This window comes from Megalops cyprinoides, chromosome 6, assembly GCF_013368585.1.
Source record: "Megalops cyprinoides isolate fMegCyp1 chromosome 6, fMegCyp1.pri, whole genome shotgun sequence".
In the NCBI taxonomy this organism is placed as follows: domain Eukaryota; kingdom Metazoa; phylum Chordata; class Actinopteri; order Elopiformes; family Megalopidae; genus Megalops; species Megalops cyprinoides.
In genome coordinates, this window is record NC_050588.1 from 40,997,501 (window position 1) to 41,020,000 (window position 22,500).

The 22,500-nt window shown below is 53.0% G+C and overlaps 1 protein-coding gene across 1 annotated transcript in view; it reads right to left on the reverse strand.

Moving 5' to 3' along the window:
* LOC118779654 (ankyrin repeat and SAM domain-containing protein 1A-like) overlaps window positions 1-22,500 on the reverse strand; it is a 44,935-nt gene that overhangs the window by 1,335 nt on the left and 21,100 nt on the right. The window contains exons 13-24 of the mRNA XM_036531831.1: window positions 19,861-19,930; window positions 16,249-16,364; window positions 9,360-9,458; window positions 8,547-8,693; window positions 7,927-8,034; window positions 6,763-6,930; window positions 6,372-6,509; window positions 4,442-4,513; window positions 3,631-3,717; window positions 3,037-3,174; window positions 1,601-1,771; window positions 819-908 (exon numbers count right to left, since the gene is read on the reverse strand). Coding sequence (XP_036387724.1) covers window positions 819-908; window positions 1,601-1,771; window positions 3,037-3,174; window positions 3,631-3,717; window positions 4,442-4,513; window positions 6,372-6,509; window positions 6,763-6,930; window positions 7,927-8,034; window positions 8,547-8,693; window positions 9,360-9,458; window positions 16,249-16,364; window positions 19,861-19,930 — 1,404 coding nt within the window. The remainder of the gene's footprint in view (window positions 1-818; window positions 909-1,600; window positions 1,772-3,036; window positions 3,175-3,630; window positions 3,718-4,441; window positions 4,514-6,371; window positions 6,510-6,762; window positions 6,931-7,926; window positions 8,035-8,546; window positions 8,694-9,359; window positions 9,459-16,248; window positions 16,365-19,860; window positions 19,931-22,500) is intronic.

Sequence of the window (22,500 nt, forward strand, 5' to 3'; positions counted from 1 at the left end):
CCTCAAACCTGTCTCACACCTGCCTCAAACCAGTCTCAAACCAGCCTCAAACCAGTCTCAAACCAGCCTCAAACCAGCCTCAAACCAGCCTCAAACCAGCCTCAAACCTGTCTCACACCTGCCTCAAACCAGTCTCAAACCTGTCTCAAACCTGTCTCACACCTGCCTCAAACCTGTCTCAAACCTGCCTCAAACCAGTCTCAAACCTGTCTCAAATCTGCCTCAAACCTGTCTCAAACCTGCCTCAAACCAGTCTCAAACCTGCCTCAAACCTGCCTCAAACCTGTCTCAAACCTGCCTCAAACCTGTCTCAAACCTGCCTCAAACCTGTCTCAAACCTGCCTCAAACCAGTCTCAAACCTGTCTCAAATCTGCCTCAAACCAGCCTCAAACCTGCCTCAAACCTGCCTCAAACCTGTCTCAAACCTGCCTCAAACCTGTCTCAAACCTGCCTCAAACCAGTCTCAAACCCACGCTGTAGAAACTAAAGAATTTACTATCTGTAGAGTACTGTAATGTTGTACCCCATTTTGCTTTAATCTGATGTTCTACCGCTTAAACAAAAATAAAACCCAAACCATTAAGTTCTGGTATATAATATGGTTGTGTGCATGGGTACGTGTGTGTGAGTACCTCTGTGTGTGTGTGTGTGTGTGTATGAGTGTGTGTGTGTGAGTGTGAGTGAGTACCTCTGTGTGTGTGTGTGTATGTGTGTGTGTGTGTGTGTGTGTGTGTGTGTGTGATAGAGGGTGAGACACTGAGGCAGAGAGAGGAGAGTGAGGAGCAGGAAGAGGAGGAGGAAGAGGAGAGGTCAGGACCTGGGCCGTTGAACTGAGAGACTGCAGCGGGAGGAAGGAGGGCCGGTGAGTCGAACACGTGTGGCAGCGACTCTCCAGCACAGGGGCACTCTGGGATACAGGAGGACCAAGAGAACAGAGAGGCATAGAGAGGCATTAAGAGAAGGAGACTGTCACAGTGAGGGGAGGGGGGTTCAGCTAAACCACTGTGAGGGGAGAGGGGTTCAGCTAAACCACTGTGAGGGGAGGGGGGTTCAGCTAAACCACCGTGAGGGGAGAGGGGTTCAGCTAAACCACTGTGAGGGGAGGGGGGTTCAGCTAAAATACTGTGAGGGGAGGGGGGTTCAGCTAAACCACAGTGAGGGGACGGGGGTTCAGCTAAACCACTGTGAGGGGAGGGGGGTTCAGCTAAAATACTGTGAGGGGAGGGGGGTTCAGCTAAACCACAGTGAGGGGACGGGGGTTCAGCTAAACCACTGTGAGGGGAGGGGGGTTCAGCTAAACCACTGTGAGGGGAGGGGGGTGCACAGAAGAGGGAGGTGATGCTCGCCACAGCGGCTGGCAGCAGCAGGTGTGTGTCTCTGTGACTCACTGCGGGGTGAGGGGACGCACTCAGACTTAGGGCTGAGGTAATAATTTGGACAGGAGGTCACCTCACCGCACTGCTATGGTTTGAGGGGTGATTGTTTGGGTTTGAGGGGTGTTTGTGTGGGTTTGAGGGTTTGAAGGGCACTTGTGCAGGTCTGAGGGGTGTCTGTTTGGGTTTGAGGGGTGCTTGCGCAGGTCTGAGGGGATCTGCTCACCGCTGATAACCGCCGGGAGCTGGACATCGGCCTGCTTGACCTGGTTTCAATGGCCTCTGACCCCGGTCCTGCTGGAATCCCTTGGTGTCTGGCCCTCTGGGCCTGGAGAGCCACCTGATAGGCCACCTCAAACGCCTGTCCCAAAGTCAGGATGATCTCATAGGTCAGGCCCTGCGGAGGGGGAGGGCATGCAGCTACTGTTACTGCCTGTTATCTGCACACACAGGAACACTGATGCAGACCTGAAGCGGTCTAAAAGAACGAGGCCGAGCGCACGAGTGAGAGCGCGGCCTCCTGCCTCAGCAAACGCATCCACTGCGCCAGCTGGACCCTGCAGCACCCGCAATCAGTTACATCGCTATCCGTTTATTTGCAATTCAACATCACCATGGCAACCAAACAATGCATTAACACAGGGGTGGGAGTGGATGAGATAACTTGCAGAAACAGTCACATTCCTCAGCTCTGAATCACTCCTCTCACACAGGGTTCAGCTAATGTGTGATTAAAAACACAACACAATCAGGTTTCCCCTGCACCACTTGCTTTAGCAGTTAGCCCTGCTAGCATGTTAGCATTAGCTGCTTTGGTAAAGCCTGAGACTGTGGGACCCCTGGCAGGTGTAGGAGAGTTAGGGTCAGGGTTAGGGTTAGGGGCTCGGGGTTAGGGGCTCGGGGTTAGGGATCAGGGTTAAGGATCAGGGTTAGGGTTAGGGGCTCGGGGTTAGGGGCTCAGGGTTAGGGTTAGGGTTAGTGGTTAGGGGCTTGGGGTTAGGGATAGGGGTCAGGGTTATGGATCAGGGTTAGTGGTTAGGGGCTCAGGGTTAGGGTTAGGGGTCAGGGTTATGGATCAGGGTTAGGGTTAGGGTTAGTGGTTAGGGGCTCGGGGTTAGGGTTAGGGGTCAGGGGTCAGGGTTAGGGGTTAGGGGTTCGGGGTTAGGGGCTTGGGGTTAGGGTTAGGGGTCAGGGTTAGGGTTAGTGGTTAGGGGCTCGGGGTTAGGGGTCAGGGTTAGGGTTAGGGTTAGGGGCTCGGGGTTAGGGTTAGGGTTAGGGTTAGTGGTCAGGGGCTCAGGGTTAGGGTTAGGGGTCAGGGTTAGTGGTTAGGGTTAGTGGTTAGGGGCTCGGGGTTAGGGGCTCGGGGTTAGGGGTCAGGGTTAAGGATCAGGGTTAGGGTTAGGGGCTCGGGGTTAGGGGCTCAGGGTTAGGGTTAGGGTTAGTGGTTAGGGGCTTGGGGTTAGGGATAGGGGTCAGGGTTATGGATCAGGGTTAGGGTTAGGGTTAGTGGTTAGGGGCTCGGGGTTAGGGTTAGGGGTCAGGGTTAGTGGTTAGGGTTAGTGGTTAGGGGCTCGGGGTTAGGGGCTCGGGGTTAGGGGCTCGGGGTTAGGGGCTCGGGGTTAGGGGTCAGGGTTAGGGTCAGAACAGGGAGGCTGATCTCACCCTGTCCGCTGTGCTGAAGACGTGACAATAGTGCCGGCTGCTCTGCAGGTCCTTGGTGATGTAGGCAAAGGTGCACAGGTCCTCCGGGTCCTGGGCCGCACAGGAGATGTTGCGAATCTCGTGCTCCGCAATGACGTTCTGCGGTGGGGCAGAGAGGCAAAGCTGCACCTTCAGCACAGAGTGACTCCTCTTCACTGCAATCCTGCATGCTGCATATTCCAGGCCTGCAGCAGACCTTCTGCATGGCTGGGCCAGTGACCACCCTCACACACTGACCCCGCCCTTACACACACCCTCACACCCTCACCCTGCCCTTACACACACTCCCCCCGCCCTTACACACACCCTCACACACTGACCCTGCCCTTACACACACTCCCCCCGCCCTTACACACACCCTCACACCCTCACCCTGCCCTTACACACACTCCCCCCGCCCTTACACACACCCTCACACCCTCACCCTGCCCTTACACACACACTCCCCCCGCCCTTACACACACCCTCACATCCTCACCCTGCCCTTACACACACCCTCACCCTGCCCTTACACACACACTCCCCCCACCCGCACACACACCATCATACACTCACCCTGCCGGTGGCGTCGATGAACTTCACCCCTCTGTACGTGATGGACAGGATGATGGTGGGAACCTTCCTCATCTGCTCCACTGATCTCTGAGGGCACAGACAGCACAGACAAAAATGACCTTCCTGCGTGTCCATTCTGCGGCACCAATCACAGCTGGCGGTGAAACGCCCACACCTACACAGCACTGCCGGACTCAGTAACATTCCTGACAAGCAGTTTCCTGACACAAGCGGTGCCACTCTGCTCCACACCAGCTGCTGCAGAAAGATACTGCTTTCAACCTGTTCAGCTCTGTGAATCAGACTGTGGGTAACAGGCAGACAGACAGACAGACAGACAGACAGACAGACAGACAGACAGGCAGGCAGGCAGACAGACAGACAGGCAGACAGACAGACAGGCAGGCAGGCAGGCAGGCAGACAGACAGACAGACAGACAGACAGGCAGGCAGGCAGGCAGACAGACAGACAGACAGACAGACAGACAGACAGGCAGGCAGACAGACAGGCAGACAGACAGGCAGGCAGGCAGACAGGCAGGCAGGCAGACAGACAGACAGACAGACAGGCAGGCAGACAGGCAGACAGGCAGGCAGGCAGGCAGGCAGGCAGGCAGGCAGACAGGCAGGCAGACAGACAGGCAGACAGGCAAGCAGGCAAGCAGACAGACAGGCAGACAGGCAGGCAGGCAGGCAGACAGGCAGGCAGACAGGCAGGCAGGCAGACAGGCAGACAGGCAGGCAGGCAGACAGGCAGGCAGGCAGGCAGGCAGACAGACAGGCAGGCAGACAGACAGACGCCTCGGCCTACCCTCATCTTGGCACAGGCTTCCTGGGTGGAGTCTGTTCCTCTGAGATCTTTAATGAGCATCGACCCCAGGTACTGCAAACACATGAGACACCAAAAAACCCATTAGGTGAATGATAATGCACTCTGTTGACGGAAATGTTCCTGCAGACACGCTGAGGAGGATTTAGCAGGAGCAGACTCACAGATCTGGCCTGACTGCACAGGTAACGAGTTGCAATAAAGAGATACTTTAACTGGGTCAGTGTTTCTGCTACCTTGACACAGCATGATTATATTCAAAACAACCTCATGGGTCCAGCAAAAAATGCATGGATTTATATTTAGAAACTCAATTAATGCCTGTCCCTGATTCCTGTAATCCCACAGCCAACTGCACCCGCTGGCGGTTCTGACACCCTGACCGTAAGCGGGGTGTGCCTGTCAGGCAGGGACGTTCACCCGCTGGCGGTTCTGACGCCCTGACCGTAAGAGGGGTGTGCCTGTCAGGCAGGGACGTTCGCTGGGGTCATTCAGTCGATCTGCTCGCGTTACCGCAGGCGATGCAGAAAGGTGACCTGCACACCCCTGTTTCATGAACTGAAGCATAAATATCAGAACCCACAGGATAGCACGGAAATGGTATCATCCATCTCTCATCCATCGCAACAGCAGGGCTTCTCATCTCTGCTCCTGAGGGACCTCCATCCACCAGCTTTCAGCTCTCTTTAAATCACTGTCTTTCTGAAACAGAGGAGGGAGGCCCAACAGGACCAGAGCTGAACTGCCCTGCAGACACTGTGAGTCTGAGCTGCCCTGCAGACACTGTGAGTCTGAGCTGCCCTGCAGACTCTGTGAGTCTGAGCTGCCCTGCAGACACTGTGAGTCTGAGCTGCCCTGCAGACACTGTGAGTCTGAGCTGCCCTGCAGGCACTGTGAGTCTGAGCTGCAGACACTGTGAGTCTGAGCTGCAGACACTGTGAGTCTGAGCTGCCCTGCAGACTCTGTGAGTCTGAGCTGCCCTGCAGACACTGTGAGTCTGAGCTGCCCTGCAGACACTGTGAGTCTGAGCTGCCCTGCAGGCACTGTGAGTCTGAGCTGCCCTGCAGACACTGTGAGTCGTGAGTCTGAGCTGCCCTGCAGACACTGTGAGTCTGAGCTGCAGACACTGTGAGTCTGAGCTGCAGACACTGTGAGTCTGAGCTGCCCTGCAGACACTGTGAGTCTGAGCTGCCCTGCAGGCACTGTGAGTCTGAGCTGCCCTGCAGGCACTGTGAGTCTGAGCTGCCCTGCAGATACTGTGAGTCTGAGCTGCCCTGCAGACACTGTGAGTCTGAGCTGCAGACACTGTGAGTCTGAGCTGCCCTGCAGACACTGTGAGTCTGAGCTGCCCTGCAGGCACTGTGAGTCTGAGCTGCCCTGCAGGCACTGTGAGTCTAAGCTGCCCTGCAGACACTGTGAGTCTGAGCTGCCCTGCAGACACTGTGAGTCTGAGCTGCAGACACTGTGAGTCTGAGCTGCCCTGCAGACACTGTGAGTCTGAGCTGCAGACACTGTGAGTCTGAGCTGCAGACACTGTGAGTCTGAGCTGCCCTGCAGGCACTGTGAGTCTGAGCTGCCCTGCAGACACTGTGAGTCTGAGCTGCAGACTCTGTGAGTCTGAGCTGCCCTGCAGACACTGTGAGTCTGAGCTGCCCTGCAGACACTGTGAGTCTGAGCTGCCCTGCAGACACTGTGAGTCTGAGCTGCCCTGCAGACTCTGTCAGTCTGAGCTGCCCTGCAGACTCTGTGAGTCTGAGCTGCAGACTCTGTGAGTCTGAGCTGCCCTGCAGACACTGTGAGTCTGAGCTGCCCTGCAGACTCTGTGAGTCTGAGCTGCCCTGCAGGCACTGTGAGTCTGAACTGCCCTGCAGACTCTGTGAGCTTAGTGTCCCTGCTCTGCTGGTGGCCTCACGTTGGCTTCGTAGCCGCAGGACTCGAAGATGAGCTTCTCCGGCTGGTGCTGCCAGTTTGGGGTGGGGCCGTAGGGCGCGGCGTGGCTGGGGGGGCGCAGGGTCAGGCGGGGCTCCCTGTGCCGGTCAGACAGCCTGTCCTGGAGGGGGGTGGGGGGGCGACACGACACACGGTCACAAGCCCTGATGCACACTTCACTGAGCACTAAATCAAACGAATCAAACCAAGTCTAATCCATATGTTAATATTTGGTAATTTAATATTTGTTCATGTACAATTATATTCAACTGAGGTAAGAATTCTTGTGTGTTGATTTGAGCACAGTGTCATATCTCAGGTTTACTTGGTGAGTCTTCTTCAGACAGGACAGGCTGGTAAAAGCTGGGACTCACGTGAGACTGAGGACGGTCGCCACGGGAACGGCGGGACATGTCGTACTCTGGCTCCGCCCCCCTCCTCCTCCCAGAATCCCCCTGGGGAAGCAGCCGGTCCATGGAGCGTCCCATGTAGGAGTCCATGTGACTGAGAGGGGAGGACGGCTGGGACAACAAGTCCTGAACCTGAAACACAAACACAGACACACGCAGACACACACACACACAAACACACACACATGCAGACACACACGCAGACACACGCAGACACACACACACACACACACACACGCAGACACACACACACACACACGCAGACAGACGCACACACACACAGACACACACAGACACACACAGACACACACACAGACACACACACACACACGCAGACACACACAGACACATGCAGACACACACGCAGACACACACGCATGCAGACACACACACATGCAGACACACACACAGACACACACACACAGACATACACACATGCAGACACACACGCAGACACACACGCATGCAGACACACACGCAGACACACACACACAGACATACACACATGCAGACACACACGCAGACACACACGCATGCAGACACACACGCAGACAAACACACACAGACACACACACATGCAGACACACACGCAGACACACACACACACACGCAGACAGACGCACACACACACAGACACACACAGACACACACACACACACAGACACACACACACACACGCAGACACACACGCATGCAGACACACACACAGACACACACGCATGCAGACACACACGCAGACACACACACACAGACACACACGCATGCAGACACACACGCAGACACACACGCATGCAGACACACACGCAGACACACACACAGACACACACACAGACACACACAGACACACACAGACACACACACACACAGACACACACACACACACGCAGACAGACGCACACACACACAGACATGCACGCAGAGACACCTGTTTGTTTATAGGAATATGGTTGTGTGCATGGGTACGTGTGTGTGAGTTTGTGTGTGTGTGTGTGTGTGTGTGAGTTTGTGTGTGTGTGTGTGTGTGTGTGAGTTTGTGTGTGTGTGTGTGTTCGGTGGGGTGTGTGAGTGTGTGTGTGTGAGAGAGTGTGTGTGTGTGTGAGAGTGTGTGTGTGTGAGAGTGTGTCTCACCCTGATCTGGGACAGGCGGGGGGGTTTCACAGGTGCTTCCTCATAGGGTCTCTCTGCCAGAGAGGCGATGATCCTCTTCCTGTGTCCCAGCAGCCCGATCTTCAGCACCTGCTGACCAACAAGCAACATCTGCAGTGATACACACACACACACTCACACACTCACAGACACAGACACAGACAGACACACACACACACACACACACACACACACATTCCCACACACACACACACACACGCACTCACATTCCCACACACACACACACACTCACAGACACAGACACGCACTCACATTCCCACACACACACACACATGCACACACACACACAGTGTTTGCAGTGTTATTGTGTTAGCAGCATTAGCAGTGTTAGCAGGATTAGCGGTGTTAGCAGCATTAGCAGTGTTAGCAGCATTAGCAGTGTTAGCAGCATTAACAGTGTTAGCAGCGTTAGCAGTGTTAGTAGTGTTAGCAGCATTAGCAGTGTTAGTAGTGTTAGCAGCATTAGCAGTGTTAGCAGCGTTAGCAGTGTTAGCAGTGTTAGCAGCATTAGCAGTGTTAGCAGTGTTAGCAGCATTAGCAGTGTTAGCAGTGTTAGCAGCATTGCAGGCCTCTGCACTCACATTGACAATCTCCAGCTCCCACAGGTTCTTCACACTGTCCAGAGTGCGGTAGCCGCTGGACAGGAAGTTTTGCAGGTACTCCTGCAGGCCCAGCCCGTCCAGCCAGGAGGCGAGAGAGGAGCTGCCGTCGTAGCCCAGGGCCTTCACCTGCAGGGGGCGACAGCAAGCCTCACACAGAGCACACCAGGGCCACAGACGAGCCTCAGTAATGACACCGGGGCCACAGACGAGCCTCAGTAATGACACCGGGGCCACAGACGAGCCTCAGTAATCACACCGGGGCCACAGACGAGCCTCAGTAATCACACCGGGGCCTCAGACGAGCCTCAGTAATGACACCGGGGCCACAGATGAGCCTCAGTAATCACACCGGGGCCACAGACGAGCCTCAGTAATCACACCGGGGCCTCAGACGAGCCTCAGTAATGACACCGGGGCCTCAGACGAGCCTCAGTAATCACACCGGGGTCACAGACGAGCCTCAGTAATCACTGTGTTCATGAACACACACGTGCAAAACGCCTTGAGTTTCTGAGGTGCTGACTGGATGGTGAGAGGAATCACACCCTCCTACAAACCCTGTCCCATAGGGGAGGCCACCATAAGTACGACTACCATTTCATTGCGCTGAAGCTGAACTTACTATACTAAATGCATACTAAATGAATTTTCCATTAATTTAGCAAAAGCACGGCTCTGTGAAAGTGCTAAACATTTTAAAGGTTTTTTTTGGTATGTAAATGCATTGTGTCAGCGGGGCAGCTGAGCTGAAAGGCCTGTACCGCTAAGCGGCAGCCTGCAGGGGGCGCCCACCTTGGGCAGCGACCGCGCGGCCTGCAGGATCCTCTTCCTGTGTCCCGGGTCCGTGATCCCGATCTCCCTCAGGTCCTGCTCCTCCATCACATCACTGCCCTGCACACACACACACACACACACGCACACATACGCACACATACACACACACGCGCACGTATGCGCATACACGCATGAACACACACACACACACACACACACACGCACACACACACGCACGCGCACATACACACACGCGCACGTATGCGCATACACGCATGAACACACACACACACGCACACACACGCGCACACATATACACATGCATACACACACACACACACACACACACACACACACACGCACACACACGCACACATACACACACACGCGCACGTATGCGCATACACGCATGAACACACACACACACACGCACACACGCGCACACATATACACATGCATACACACACAATCATTATTTATCACTTATTCTGTAACCTCTCTGGACTGATGCACAGGCCCCAGAGCTGCCATCAGGCGCTGCTACAGCACAGACATCTCTGAGGCCGAGGCTGAGCACACCTGCATTCAGTCTGGTCCAATCAGAAGAAAGAGACCCCTTTCATCTATGACACAATCATACAGCTACACTGCCCACAGTACTGTGTGTGTGTGTGCGCGTGTGTGTGCGCGTGTGTGTGCGTGCATGTGTGTGTATGTGTGTGTATGTGTGTGTTTGTGTGCTAATGTGAGTGTGTGTTTGTGTGTGTGTGTGTGTGTGTGTGTGCGTGTGTGTGTGTGTGCGTGTGTGCACGGTGTGCGTGTGTGTGTGTGTGTGTGTGTGCGTGTGCGTGTGCGTGTGTGCGTGTGTGTGCTAATGTGAGGGTGTGTGTGTGTGTGTGTGTGTGCCTGTGTTCGGTGGGGTGTGGTAGGAGAGCTCTGGGGAAATCTCTCTAATGCACTCTGACTGACACTGCTGGGTTAATCTGTATTGATTCCATTTCAGTGCTTTTATTTTTTAATTCTTTTTTTCTTAACATATACACATCAGACTAAATTAGAAAATGGCTATGATCAGCACAACTGCTGAGAGAGACAGAGAAAGAGAGATGAACAGAGAGAGAGAGAACAGAGAGAGAGAGAATGAGACAGAGAGAGAGTAGGAGAGAGGGGTATGTTGTCTCTGTTCTTGACTTTGGGAAGATATGAACTGCTTCAGCATGGTTGGGGTAACCGTTTCATATGCCAACCCATTGTACAAACAGCCAAGCTGTTGCTTTATGAAAGTAGGTTAGCAGATTGTGCTGTGTGGTGCTCTATGGCTCTGACACAGGGGAAGGATTCTGTGAATGTAGACCACCAAATGGCAAACTCACGGCACAGAGCTGCACAGACTCTCCACGCCGAAGCCCATCGCTGCGAGCGGGAGGCAAAGCTGCAGTGTGCAGGGACAGGAGGCCATGTGCATCTCAGCCATTCATCATGTTAAATTTATGCTAAAAAGGAAAGCAGCTGACATTAAAAATGCGCAGATCATGAGAAGATGAATTATTGAAGTGGTTGCAGCAGAAAGGAAGGCTCCACCGGCTCAGGGTGACGGTGCTGACGGAAAGAAGGAACACATGCAAACAGCGTGAAACGACACGAAGAAAACTGACGGGTGAGGAGAATGTGAAAGGTCCAGTATCTGTGAGAACGAGTTTCTATAAACGCGATTGTGGCGTGGTCAGGTACAGGGACGTTGCTAGACATAAAGCTCTGCTGGGGCACAGGCCCCCCATTATTCAAATCACACAATTTTCTTCTTGAATGCCTGCTATGAAATGTGCTGTACAATGTGCTATCTGAACTTCCCTTGCTTTGCCCACTATTACTGCTACTGCCATACTGCTGCTGCTGAAACTGAAACAATTACTGGTAAAAGTAAAAATGTAGAGATATTAATCTTTATGAAAATATTTATTTCAACATACATCATGAACCATCTCAACGTGTTTTTTAGGCATAAAAGTCATACCCTGCATATGCAAATAGCAACAACAAAACCCAACTCAAGTCATGAAACTATTGCATATTTGCATTTAGTCCCGCAGTGTTATCATTCCTCAATCCTGATTCTTGTTTCGCGTGCCGATACACGGATTGCTGCATGCGCGCCGCGGGGCACAGACTACGACATGCACGCTGCCTTGCACGGACAGTTATGTGCCCACCGCGGGGCACAGACTACGACATGCACGCTGCCGTGCACGGACAGTAATGTGCCCACCGCGGGGCACAGGCTACGACATGCACGCTGCCGTGCACGGACAGCAATGTGCGCCGCGGGGCACAGACTACGACATGCACGCTGCCGTGCACGGACAGCAATGTGCCCGCCACAGGGTACGGACCCGGACCGCAAGGCGCACGCCTCATCTTGTATTTTGGGTTAAACTGTGTTGCTTTGACATTGTGGATTATAAAAAAATCCATTCTTTTCCTGTTATTATCAATCTAAATTAATCCACTGCCAAATATAGGATCTTGTTAAAACTCGAGCGTGAGATTTTACTGGGGCACAGCAGATCAATACTGGGGCACATGCCCCAGTAAAAGGGGTCTAGCAATGCCCATGGTCAGGTATAGGGAGGAATGGCTCTTCTCAGGACTGGATTAGACTGGGCTGAACTGGACTGAAGTGGACTGAACCGGGCTGATATGAGCTGCAGGGGTCAGAGCGCTGGGGTGATCTGCTGTGCCCAATGAGGGCTGCTAGCAGGGAGCACCTTTACAGTGAGTTTATCTGCAGGCAGATGCATTTCTGATTTTCCATTCATCAAAGAGGAAAATCTCATGCATTACACTAAAAATACCCCCCCCCCCCTTCTGACATCAGATGCAAAGTGCTCAGAAAACACACAGGGGATGAAATCGTTTCCAGGACTCAGGGAAGGAGGGTCTCTCCAGCAGCAGCTACAGCGACTGTGTGGCAACGTAGAGTCACATTACAACCGCTAATGCAGATGCTGTACAGGGTAAGATGCTGTTCAGGTCTTCATGGGTTTGCTCAGGGTAAGATGCTGTTCAGGTCTTTATGGGTTTGCTCAGGGTAAGATGCTGCACAGGTGACATACACCAAGTTTAATCAGAAATAATCCCATCAATGAGTTCCAGAGCAATTAGCAATAATCACATCACTGAGCTGTAATCAGAGATTATGACCTCACTGAGTATCATTCCGAGTAATGAGGCAGGAGCTCATCTGCTCCAGGGTCTGAAGCGAACGGCAGGTCCTGCAGAGAGACATTTATGACAAACTCACTGCTTTTTGGGTCATGAGACCAGAGAACCCGCAGGGCAGAGCTGAGTTCATCCGGGGCTCTAACAGTGAGGCGTGCGGAGCTGAGAGTGAGCTGCCTCCGTCTCTCCTTCAGATTCCGCCTCAATGTCGTCCCTGTTTCCGCCTCCGCTCACCTGCAGCGTGACTGCACCGAACAACTCGTCTCCTCTCAGAGTCTGAATCTGGGGCTGCCCTGGCGACCACACCCCTCTCCACACCCCAGGGTCATCAGCATGCAAATCATCCTCAGCTCAATCTCCACTTCTGTCCCAAATCAGCGGGAGAGGAGACCCGGCCGGTTCCTCCTGCGCAGAGCCTGCAGCAGCCAGCGCAGCCATGCAGGTCACCATGGCGATGTTCTGAGCACGGCCCTGTGCCTCGTCCGGCTGCTGCCATGCCCGGTGTGAGACAGGAGTGTCCCACCTCCAAACCTCTCCAAACATGGGTGGGGCAGGACTGGTCACCACAAGGGGTGAGGGTCCATTCCCCATCAGCCACCAGGCCAGCCCGTTTCCCTGGTTACTCCTGTGATGAGGAAGGAGGCAGGTTGCAGTGGGGCAGTAGTGTGATGCGGGGGCTAAGGAAGGTGCAGGTGTGTAAGGAGCTGCAGGTGTGTAAGGGGAGCTGTAGGTGTGTAAGGAGCTGTAGGTGTGTAAGGAGCTGTAGGTGTGTAAGGAGCTGCAGGTGTGTAAGGGGAGCTGCAGGTGTGTAAGGAGCTGTAGGTGTGTAAGGAGCTGTAGGTGTGTAAGGAGCTGCAGGTGTGTAAGGGGAGCTGCAGGTGTGTAAGGAGCTGTAGGTGTGTAAGGGGAGCTGCAGGTGTGTAAGGAGCTGCAGGTGTGTAAGGGGAGCTGCAGGTGTGTAAGGGGAGCTGCAGGTGTGTAAGGAGCTGCAGGTGTGTAAGGAGCTGCAGGTGTGTAAGGGGAGCTGCAGGTGTGTAAGGAGCTGTAGGTGTGTAAGGAGCTGTAGGTGTGTAAGGGGAGCTGCAGGTGTGTAAGGAGCTGTAGGTGTGTAAGGGGAGCTGCAGGTGTGTAAGGAGCTGTAGGTGTGTAAGGAGCTGTAGGTGTGTAAGGGGAGCTGCAGGTGTGTAAGGAGCTGCAGGTGTGTAAGGAGCTGTAGGTGTGTAAGGGGAGCTGCAGGTGTGTAAGGAGCTGTAGGTGTGTAAGGAGCTGCAGGTGTGTAAGGAGCTGTAGGTGTGTAAGGGGAGCTGCAGGTGTGTAAGGAGCTGTAGGTGTGTAAGGGGAGCTGCAGGTGTGTAAGGAGCTGTAGGTGTGTAAGGAGCTGTAGGTGTGTAAGGGGAGCTGTAGGTGTGTAAGGAGCTGCAGGTGTGTAAGGAGCTGCAGGTGTGTAAGGAGCTGCAGGTGTGTAAGGAGCTGTAGGTGTGTAAGGGGAGCTGCAGGTGTGTAAGGGGAGCTGCAGGTGTGTAAGGAGCTGTAGGTGTGTAAGGGGAGCTGCAGGTGTGTAAGGAGCTGCAGGTGTGTAAGGAGCTGCAGGTGTGTAAGGAGCTGCAGGTGTGTAAGGGGAGCTGCAGGTGTGTAAGGAGCTGCAGGTGTGTAAGGGGAGCTGCAGGTGTGTAAGGAGCTGCAGGTGTGTAAGGAGCTGTAAGTGAATAACCCCAGCCCTGATCCTACCACCAAGAGGAGCTGACTCCTCTGACTCTGTTCAGTCTACCAGAGCACAGAGAACGCAGCGAACGCCTGTACCTCCTTCTCTCTGGTGCATTTAAATAAAAGACGCAATTATTCTTTTCTTTAAATAGTTATTTTCGCTATCTTGCTTTTTTAGCTTGTTTTTGTGTTGGTCATTTGTTCTCATTCTCTTTGTTATCAAACACAAATTTACTGTCACTTATGTTTTCAGCACACAGTATCTGTCTCTGGGCTGCAGTCTGTCAGTCTTTGCAAGATTATTGCATCAAACACGGCAACCGTGCTGAGGGAAATCTGTGGGTTATCTGTGCCAGGCTCTGCCATGTGAATATGCCTGGCCATGCGTATGAGTGAAGACAGGGCAGAATGCATTACATGCCAAATGACCTTTCGAAGTGCCCTGTGCGCTGCTGTGTCCGGGCACTGCTGGTGGGATGTTACTGTGAAACACTCATTCCAGCAGGTGTGTCCCACCTGCCCTCCTCTGAGCAGCATCTGTGTCTGAGCTGAAACGCAGAACGCTACGGCTGTGTGCCCACAGCAGCGCCCCTCTCACCGAGCATTCACCAGCTCCGCGCTCTCCCAACCTACAGCCAACTGATCAAATCAAAGCACAGCTACAGTGGCAGTTACAGGATCAGGAGTTCATGATCAACAACAGCGTACAACAATAAACCTCAAAACAAAAAACGATACAAACAATATGGTGTCTCAAAGAAGCGCCGACCTCAGGAAGGCAGAGACAGCTTTACTCTCAGCGCATACACAGCGAACTCATTAAAAGAGAAACAGCAGAGCACCCTATGCAGGCAAAAGAAGATGCTACTGAAGAAACATTGCAATGAGAACTTGGTCAAGGAATGAGTTTCATCCAGAATTTATGTTATACAAAGGTGAAATATGAAGTCAACTCAGTCAGCCCCACTATTTTCACACCTAATGTGAAAAAGATGAACATATACAGTACATTCGTAACATGTAAAAACACTGCGGGTGGAGAGGAATAAGGCCACAAACACATACAGGGCTGGAGAAAGGCAGACGCAGAAGCCTCATCCAAATATCACATTTTATAGAACACCTAAAAATAGGTCCAGCACACTCTACGGTACAGGCTCTCCACACACAGAGGATCAACCCAGAAAAGGGTCCCCTCAGTCAGCTGGTCTCAAAGCTCATTGCACCAACACACGCCAAGTGCACATCTGCCAGCGAAAGCCAACCACCCGTCACACAAAACAAAAAACCCACAATCCTGGAACACAGAAACCAAATCTCCAAATAATTATTTGTTTTGTTATTCACTGTCAGAGACAGAAAGAGACACATCCTGGCCCTGAAGGTCACAGCTGCCCAACACCCACCAGCGTTACTGTGAGACAAGTGGAGACATGTGAGAAACAGTATTCAATCTCTGATAGTATCTTCAGAAGATCAGTATCTTCTGATATTAGAAATAAATTAATTTTCATGACAAACAATGAGAAAGTACTGTTATAAGGAGAAGTTCTGCCAGTGTGGCACAGTGTATCTCAGCCTATGGGCGCCAGCGAGCCATTATAACCAGAGAAAGACAATCAGTTCTACAAATATTTCTTAACAACCTTGTCACCACTTTCCAACAGTAATAATTATTACTAGAATGCTTACCCTGTGTTACACCATCTTCATTGTTTGAAAAGTTGGCTTTGTTCTGTGTCCCATGCTGACTTGCTTTGTGTGCTGTGAAATTCATACAGCTTACTGAGTGTCTCTCATGCTGTTGAAGCTTGTTGAATAGAAGTGAAATGAACAGAGAGAGAAATAGAGAGTGAAGGAGAGAGAGAAAGGGGTTGAGAGCGACAGAGAGAGAGAAGAAGAGAGAGGGGACAGACAGACAGACAGACAGACAGACAGACAGGCAGGCAGACAGACAGACAGAGGTCAGTATCAGGAGGTTCACCATGAATCGCAGGTCGTCGAAGCCATTGAGCAGCAGACGGCTTTCATACTGCGGCAGGCCGACGCCCTCCAGCCAGTCGCCCACGGGCTGGTCCAGGACATGCCCACACGCCCCGCCTGCCGAGAGAGGGAGGTGCCTGAGCAGGGAGAAGCCCTTGAGCCGGTAGCAGCGGCAGCCGGCGGACGAGATGTGGCATTGCCACATCATCCTGGGCCAGCAGGGCCTGGCACAGGGGCAGCAGGACAGCGAGGGAGACAGCGTCCCGCCGAGGGCCCCCCACGCAGGGGCCCGGCCTCTGCCAGCGAAGAGCGATCCCAAAACAGCAGGCAGAAGGCGGTGAGGAGTCGCTGTGTGGACCTCGTCAGACGGTGGGGCCACAGGGCTGCTGCTGGCAGGGCACTGAGGTCACAGGGTTCACATGCCTGGCCATTTCTCCCATGGCCTGAAACTTTGAACTTTCAGCTTTCTGGATTTTTTAGGGGTGCAGTTATGACTCCAGTGGGTTAACCAAGGCAAAGCTGCGGCAGGACAGCAGACGTCCAGCACATGGCCGTGCTGGAACTGATGAAAACATTCACACAGATCACATATGCAGGCATGAACTTAAAGGTCCAAGTCTGAGGCTCACTCAGCAAGAATAACAATTGTCCCATCTGGTGTCATTAATGTGCAAATCCATAATTCTCTCCTTCAATTGTCTCTGGTTTTTAAAGTGGAGCAATTTCTCAGAGCTATATGAGGTTGAACAGGAGAGAGGGAGGCTCTTTGGAGAAAGGAAACCAAGCAACCGGCTAAAGAACGGCTAAATGAGATAACCCCTCCCCTCTCCCTCCTTCCCTCTGTCTCTCTCTCCTTTTCCCTTCAATCACTCTCCCTCCTTCCCCCGTCACTCTCTCATACCCTCGTTCCCTCTCTCCCCCTCTTTCCCTCTCCCACTCTCACTCCATCTCTGGTCACATACACCAACGAAGCGTCCAGTTAGAGGCCAGTGAAAGAGATAAAGGAAGAGAAGTGATGTACATAACAGCATAAACTCTGATAGCGAAGGGCTCACTTCACCCAGACTCCGCCTGCCTGACAGCTACTCAGCTTCACTCTTCCAGCTAGCGCTACATGAGTGACCCTCTCATTCCTATTCAGAACACCAAAGTTACTGACACACTTTCAGTGAAGCTGGGGGCCTAAAAAAGGCCTGGATTAAGTTTAAGACACACACAGCTGCTACATACGTTTGTATTTCATATTCTAACTTAAAAGGAAAGGCTTGGATCACAGTACACAACCTTTACTGCGATAGACTAAAATTTAGACAGCTAGTATCAAAACATTCAGCTGAAAAGAAAACCACCAGCACAAATCCAGAGCTGCTCTTATCAGTCCGCACCTCTGTCAGTGAGAGGGCAGGAGGGACAGTCCAGGCAACCTGCAGACAGTTCCTTCAAATAAAGGAAAAATGAGGCAAATCCAAGAACAGGACAGTCCGCCGCTCTTGCGGGAGGGAGCTCAGATCCTGACCCTTCTCTGTCTTTCGCTGCAGCCCGGCTGCTAGAGGGAGGTGCAGTTTCCACAGCAGAGCCGGAGTCACTGTGGACGGCGAGCGCGATGCCACTTCCTGTGCTGTGAATCCGGAGTGGGGTACCGGGCAGCACAGGTAGCAGCCGTCCCGTCAGAGCTCCAACTTAGCGCTCCGGCTTAGCGCTGCAGTTTCCCGTTTACCGTGGCCTACGCCAGCACAGCCCCACAGAGCGTCCTTCCTCCGTCCTGACCGATCCGCTCTGCAGTCCACGATTCACACTCCCCTCCTCTCCCTCTCATTCAAACACACTGCTTCTTTCCCCTCCCTATCTCTCTCTCTCGCTCTCTCACTCCCCCACCCCTCTCTCCACTCCCCCCCTCTCTCTCCCCTCTCCCTCTCTCTCCCCTCTCCCTGACTCTTCTGCTCTCTATACTTTCTCATACACTGCAGTTCAATGTATGCAGTGATGCCTCTCTCTTTCTCTCTCTATATCTTCGTCTCTCTTTCTTTCCTTGTCTCTCTCTCTCTCCCTCCTTCTCCCTCCTTCTCTATTTCTCTCTCTGCCTCTCCCTCTCTCTCTCTCTCTCTCCCTCTCTCTCTCTCCCTCTCTCTCTCTCCCCCTCCCTCTCTCTCTCTCTCTCTCTCTCTCTCTCTCTCTCTCTCTCTCTCTCTCTCTCTCTCTCCCTCCCTCTCCCCCTCTCTCTCTCTCTCTGAGGCCCCGCTGTGCCCCCCTTCTCAGTCCTGCTCTGGGAGAAAGGTACCACAGAGAGGCAGAGACCTCAGAGAGCTGAACAGCATGAATGACGGAAACACAGTTTCGCAGCTTGTGTTCCTGGAGTGCCCCTAATTATGGAGGGAGGCATTATTGATCCCCCCTTCAAATCAAAGCTTCCCCTCGGGGACCGCAGCATCACAGGGAGGGGGAGGGGCCTAATTACAGGGGCGCGGTGGAGCTGGGAAGCTGGGTCAGTCTGTCAGCTTCCTAAGTGGGTCAAGGAGCCACGGCGCCGCATGCTGCAGGCAGAGAGAGCGCAGATCCGGATCGGCCCGTTATCACTCATCCAGCACAGCCTCAGCACAGCCTGAACACAGTCTCAGCACAGCCTCAACACAGCCTGAGCACAGTCTCAGCACAGCTCACTCACAAGCCGCTGAGGGCTCCACGGCTGTGCCCTGCCTAGGATTTGAGTCTGCAGCCTCTGGGTTATATCAGACAGCCCTGGACCACGGCCTGTGAGTAAAGCCAGTGATCCACAGGCTGTGCCCTCAGGGTTAAAGCAAAGGAGCATTAGCCACATAACAGCTATAAACCACCTGCGCTCCCTGCACAAGCATGTGAAGCCGCAGAGTGTGGAGGTGCTTTCTGAGGGTCTGTTTCCCCCATGTGCTCTCACACTGCATGCGGCTGATGTATTAGAAACATGTTAGCTGCTAAATGGCAGCATATGGCAGCATATGGTACATATCATACATTAATAACATCAGCCATCCTGGTGATGATAATTTGCATTCAAATAGCAAAATTAGAGCACTGACGATAACAATTACTAAAAATAAATACAACAAAATGAATTACTCTCTCTGTGAATTATCGCCCCGGTCTTGTTCTCTCTCTTATATTCATCTCTCTCTCTCCCGGTCTCTGTGAGCACATTACTCACTGCCTGTAACAAACTCAGCCTTAATTCTGGAAGCAGGTGTGATGGCAGGACCGGCCAGTTTCACACAGCTGAGTGCCTGTTTGGGGGAGCAGTGGGCATCGAGGTTCCTTTGCAGTGGCTACCTTCCACATCTCACAATTAACCGATGCCACTTGGCTCAAGGCTATCACTGCAAAATAGGGCATGAGTGTGTGTGTGTATCTAGAAGTGTGTGTGTATGTGTATGTGTATGTGCCTGCTTGTATGTGAGAAAGAGTGTGTGCGTGTGTGTGTATATAAGTGTGTGTGAGTGTGTGTGTGTTTAGTGTGTGTGAGTGTGTGTATAAGTGTTTGTGTGTGTGAGTGTGTGTGTGTGAGTGTGTGTGTGTGTGTGTGTGTGTGTGTGTGTGTGTGTGTGGGTGTGTGAGTGTGTATGTGCGTGACTGTGCAGCGTACCTGTGGGGGTGGAGGATGGGTCTCTGGAGAACTCGATTCCAGCTCCAATCAGGTTCATAATCTTCTCAATCTGAGGAGGAGAGTCAGAGTTTAGGGCAAACCCCAGCGAGCCGTGGTAGTGGGCTGGATGGAACACACACCCCACAGAGGTGCTGCTGTTCGGTAGCAGGGTGTAGTGGGCTGGATGGAACACACACCCCACAGAGGTGCTGCTGTTCGGTAGCAGGGTGTAGTGGGCTGGATGGAACACACACCCCACAGAGGTGCTGCTGTTCGGTAGCAGGGTGTAGTGGGCTGGATGGAACACACACCCCACAGAGGTGCTGCTGTTCGGTAGCAGGGTGTAGTGGGCTGGATGGAACACACACCCCACAGAGGTGCTGCTGTTCGGTAGCAGGGTGTAGTGGGCTGGATGGAACACACACCCCACAGAGGTGCTGCTGTTCGGTAGCAGAGTGTAGTGGGCTGGATGGAACACACACCCCACAGAGGTGCTGCTGTTCGGTAGCAGGGTGTAGTGGGCTGGATGGAACACACACCCCACAGAGGTGCTGCTGTTCGGTAGCAGGGTGTAGTGGGCTGGATGGAACACACACCCCACAGAGGTGCTGCTGTTCGGTAGCAGAGTGTAGTGGGCTGGATGGAACACACACCCCACAGAGGTGCTGCTGTTCGGTACAGTCCTCCACATCGTCTCTAATCCACCAGCGCGGTCTCCCTGCACAGGGCAGCTGCAGCTGCATCTGCTTATTCTGCCCATGAAGAATGTCTGTGAGCTCATTCAAAAAGCATTCAGGGAGAAGCTAAACTGCATCCACTGATGCTGTAATAAAGAGGATACTAATGCACTGTGCTGAGACTGACAGACTCGTTTATAACTGAGACACAAGCGCAGCCTACATGTTCCACTGAGTGAATTACTGCTACATTCATAACCTACATCGCCCCAGCATCACGTCACCGGCTGCAATACACCCAGATGCCAGCAGGGGGCACCTGCTTCTTCTAATGAGCGCCTAACCCGAAGGCACACAAGGCCAAAAGCTGAATATCGTATCACCGCCAAGTCTCTCCTTACCCAGTGCATATTTCTCACTGCCGGTTTCCTGCGCAACGAGGTGAAGATGAAAACGCAGAAAACAGGGCAGCAGCAGAGAAAATGAGCGGAGTGAGCTTCTCCAGCTCGCGCCTCGTGGATGAAGCAATAGCGATTTTTAGAGTCTTCGGGTTGTAAAGTGTTGAGGTGCAGCTTCCATCTGCTGAAGGTGCTCCCCATTATGAAACATTTCTTTAAAGGTCTGCTCCACTTATGTCTGAGAGCTGCTTTCCCATCAAAACAAAAATGCATTTGTCTGAGTGTCTGAGTCTGTCTGTATGTGTGTGTGCCTGTGTGTGAGTGTGTGTGTGTGTGTGTGTGTGATAGAGTATGTGTGTTTGTATATGTGTGCTTATATGTGTGTGTCAGTATGTGAGCGTGTGTGTGTGTGTCATAGATAGCATGAGCAGGGTGGAGGGCACAGCAGTGACAATCAGAGCTCTTCTGAAACCTGCTTTCCGGACATTTCTACCAGGCAGCATAAAAACCGGTGTGCCAAAGCTCAGTGTGTACTTCCTTAGAGCGTACTTCCCTCTGTGCGTAGCTGGTGTGGATGGTAAGCATCACACGCTGGGCTATGAAACAGGCTTTGCAGTGCAGCTGCGGCTCTGTTGCAGATCTGTGTAAAGCCCAGTGCATCATGGGTTGTGAGTTCTCAGTGCAAAAAGGGGCCAGCATTCTGATTGGCCAGTTTCCCAAAGCTTTTTCTTTATGATGGAGCACTGTGAGCCTTTTTACACAGCAGACCACACACCCTGTTCCGAGGGTCTCAGAGTCTGTACTGCCCCAGTTCGCTGCTCAGATTCTGCAGTGGCACAGACGCCAGGGGAAGGGCCGTGGTGTGTGGCGTGGCCTGCGGGTTTGCGCTGTGGGGTGTCTCCTGCTCTCACAGCTTCGCACTTTGACCTCCGACCCTTGGCCTATGGCCTCTGGCTCTCCATTACCATTCTCCTGGCAATAATCAACGCAAAATGAATTTCATGAGGAAGAGCAGGCTTTGATATCCAATAAGCTGGCAGAGCAGGCTTTGATATCCAATAAGCTGGCAGAGCAGGCTTTGATATCCAATCAGCAGGGGCCAGGGGATGAGTTATGTCTTCTGTCCCGCCTCCCTCTGGCCCGCCCACTTCCCCCCAGCCCTCACAAATCCCTCGAAATCTGGACGAGAGACAGAGGTGCAGGCTGCTGAAAAACAGGATGTGGCCGAGAACAGGACACTCCACCCAGCAGGGGTCTGAGTAAACACCCGCTCAGTGAGGGGTCACAGAGAGAGCCTCACCCTGCGTGCTGTCCCAGCAGCCTCTGGGACAGACCCTACACAGTGTGTGTCCATTCAGCATCTCCAAGCCATACTACAGGCCACAGAGACACCTTAGCTGCTCCCAGCCTACAGCTGCTGACCCTCTCACTCACACTCAGCTTCCAGAAACCTCTGACTCTGCCTGACACAGCCAGCTTCAGACACTCAATCACTGCTTATCTATAACTGGAAGTTCCCAAACAGACCAGAATGAAGTCATTCGTATTTCAGTAATCAGCCCTCA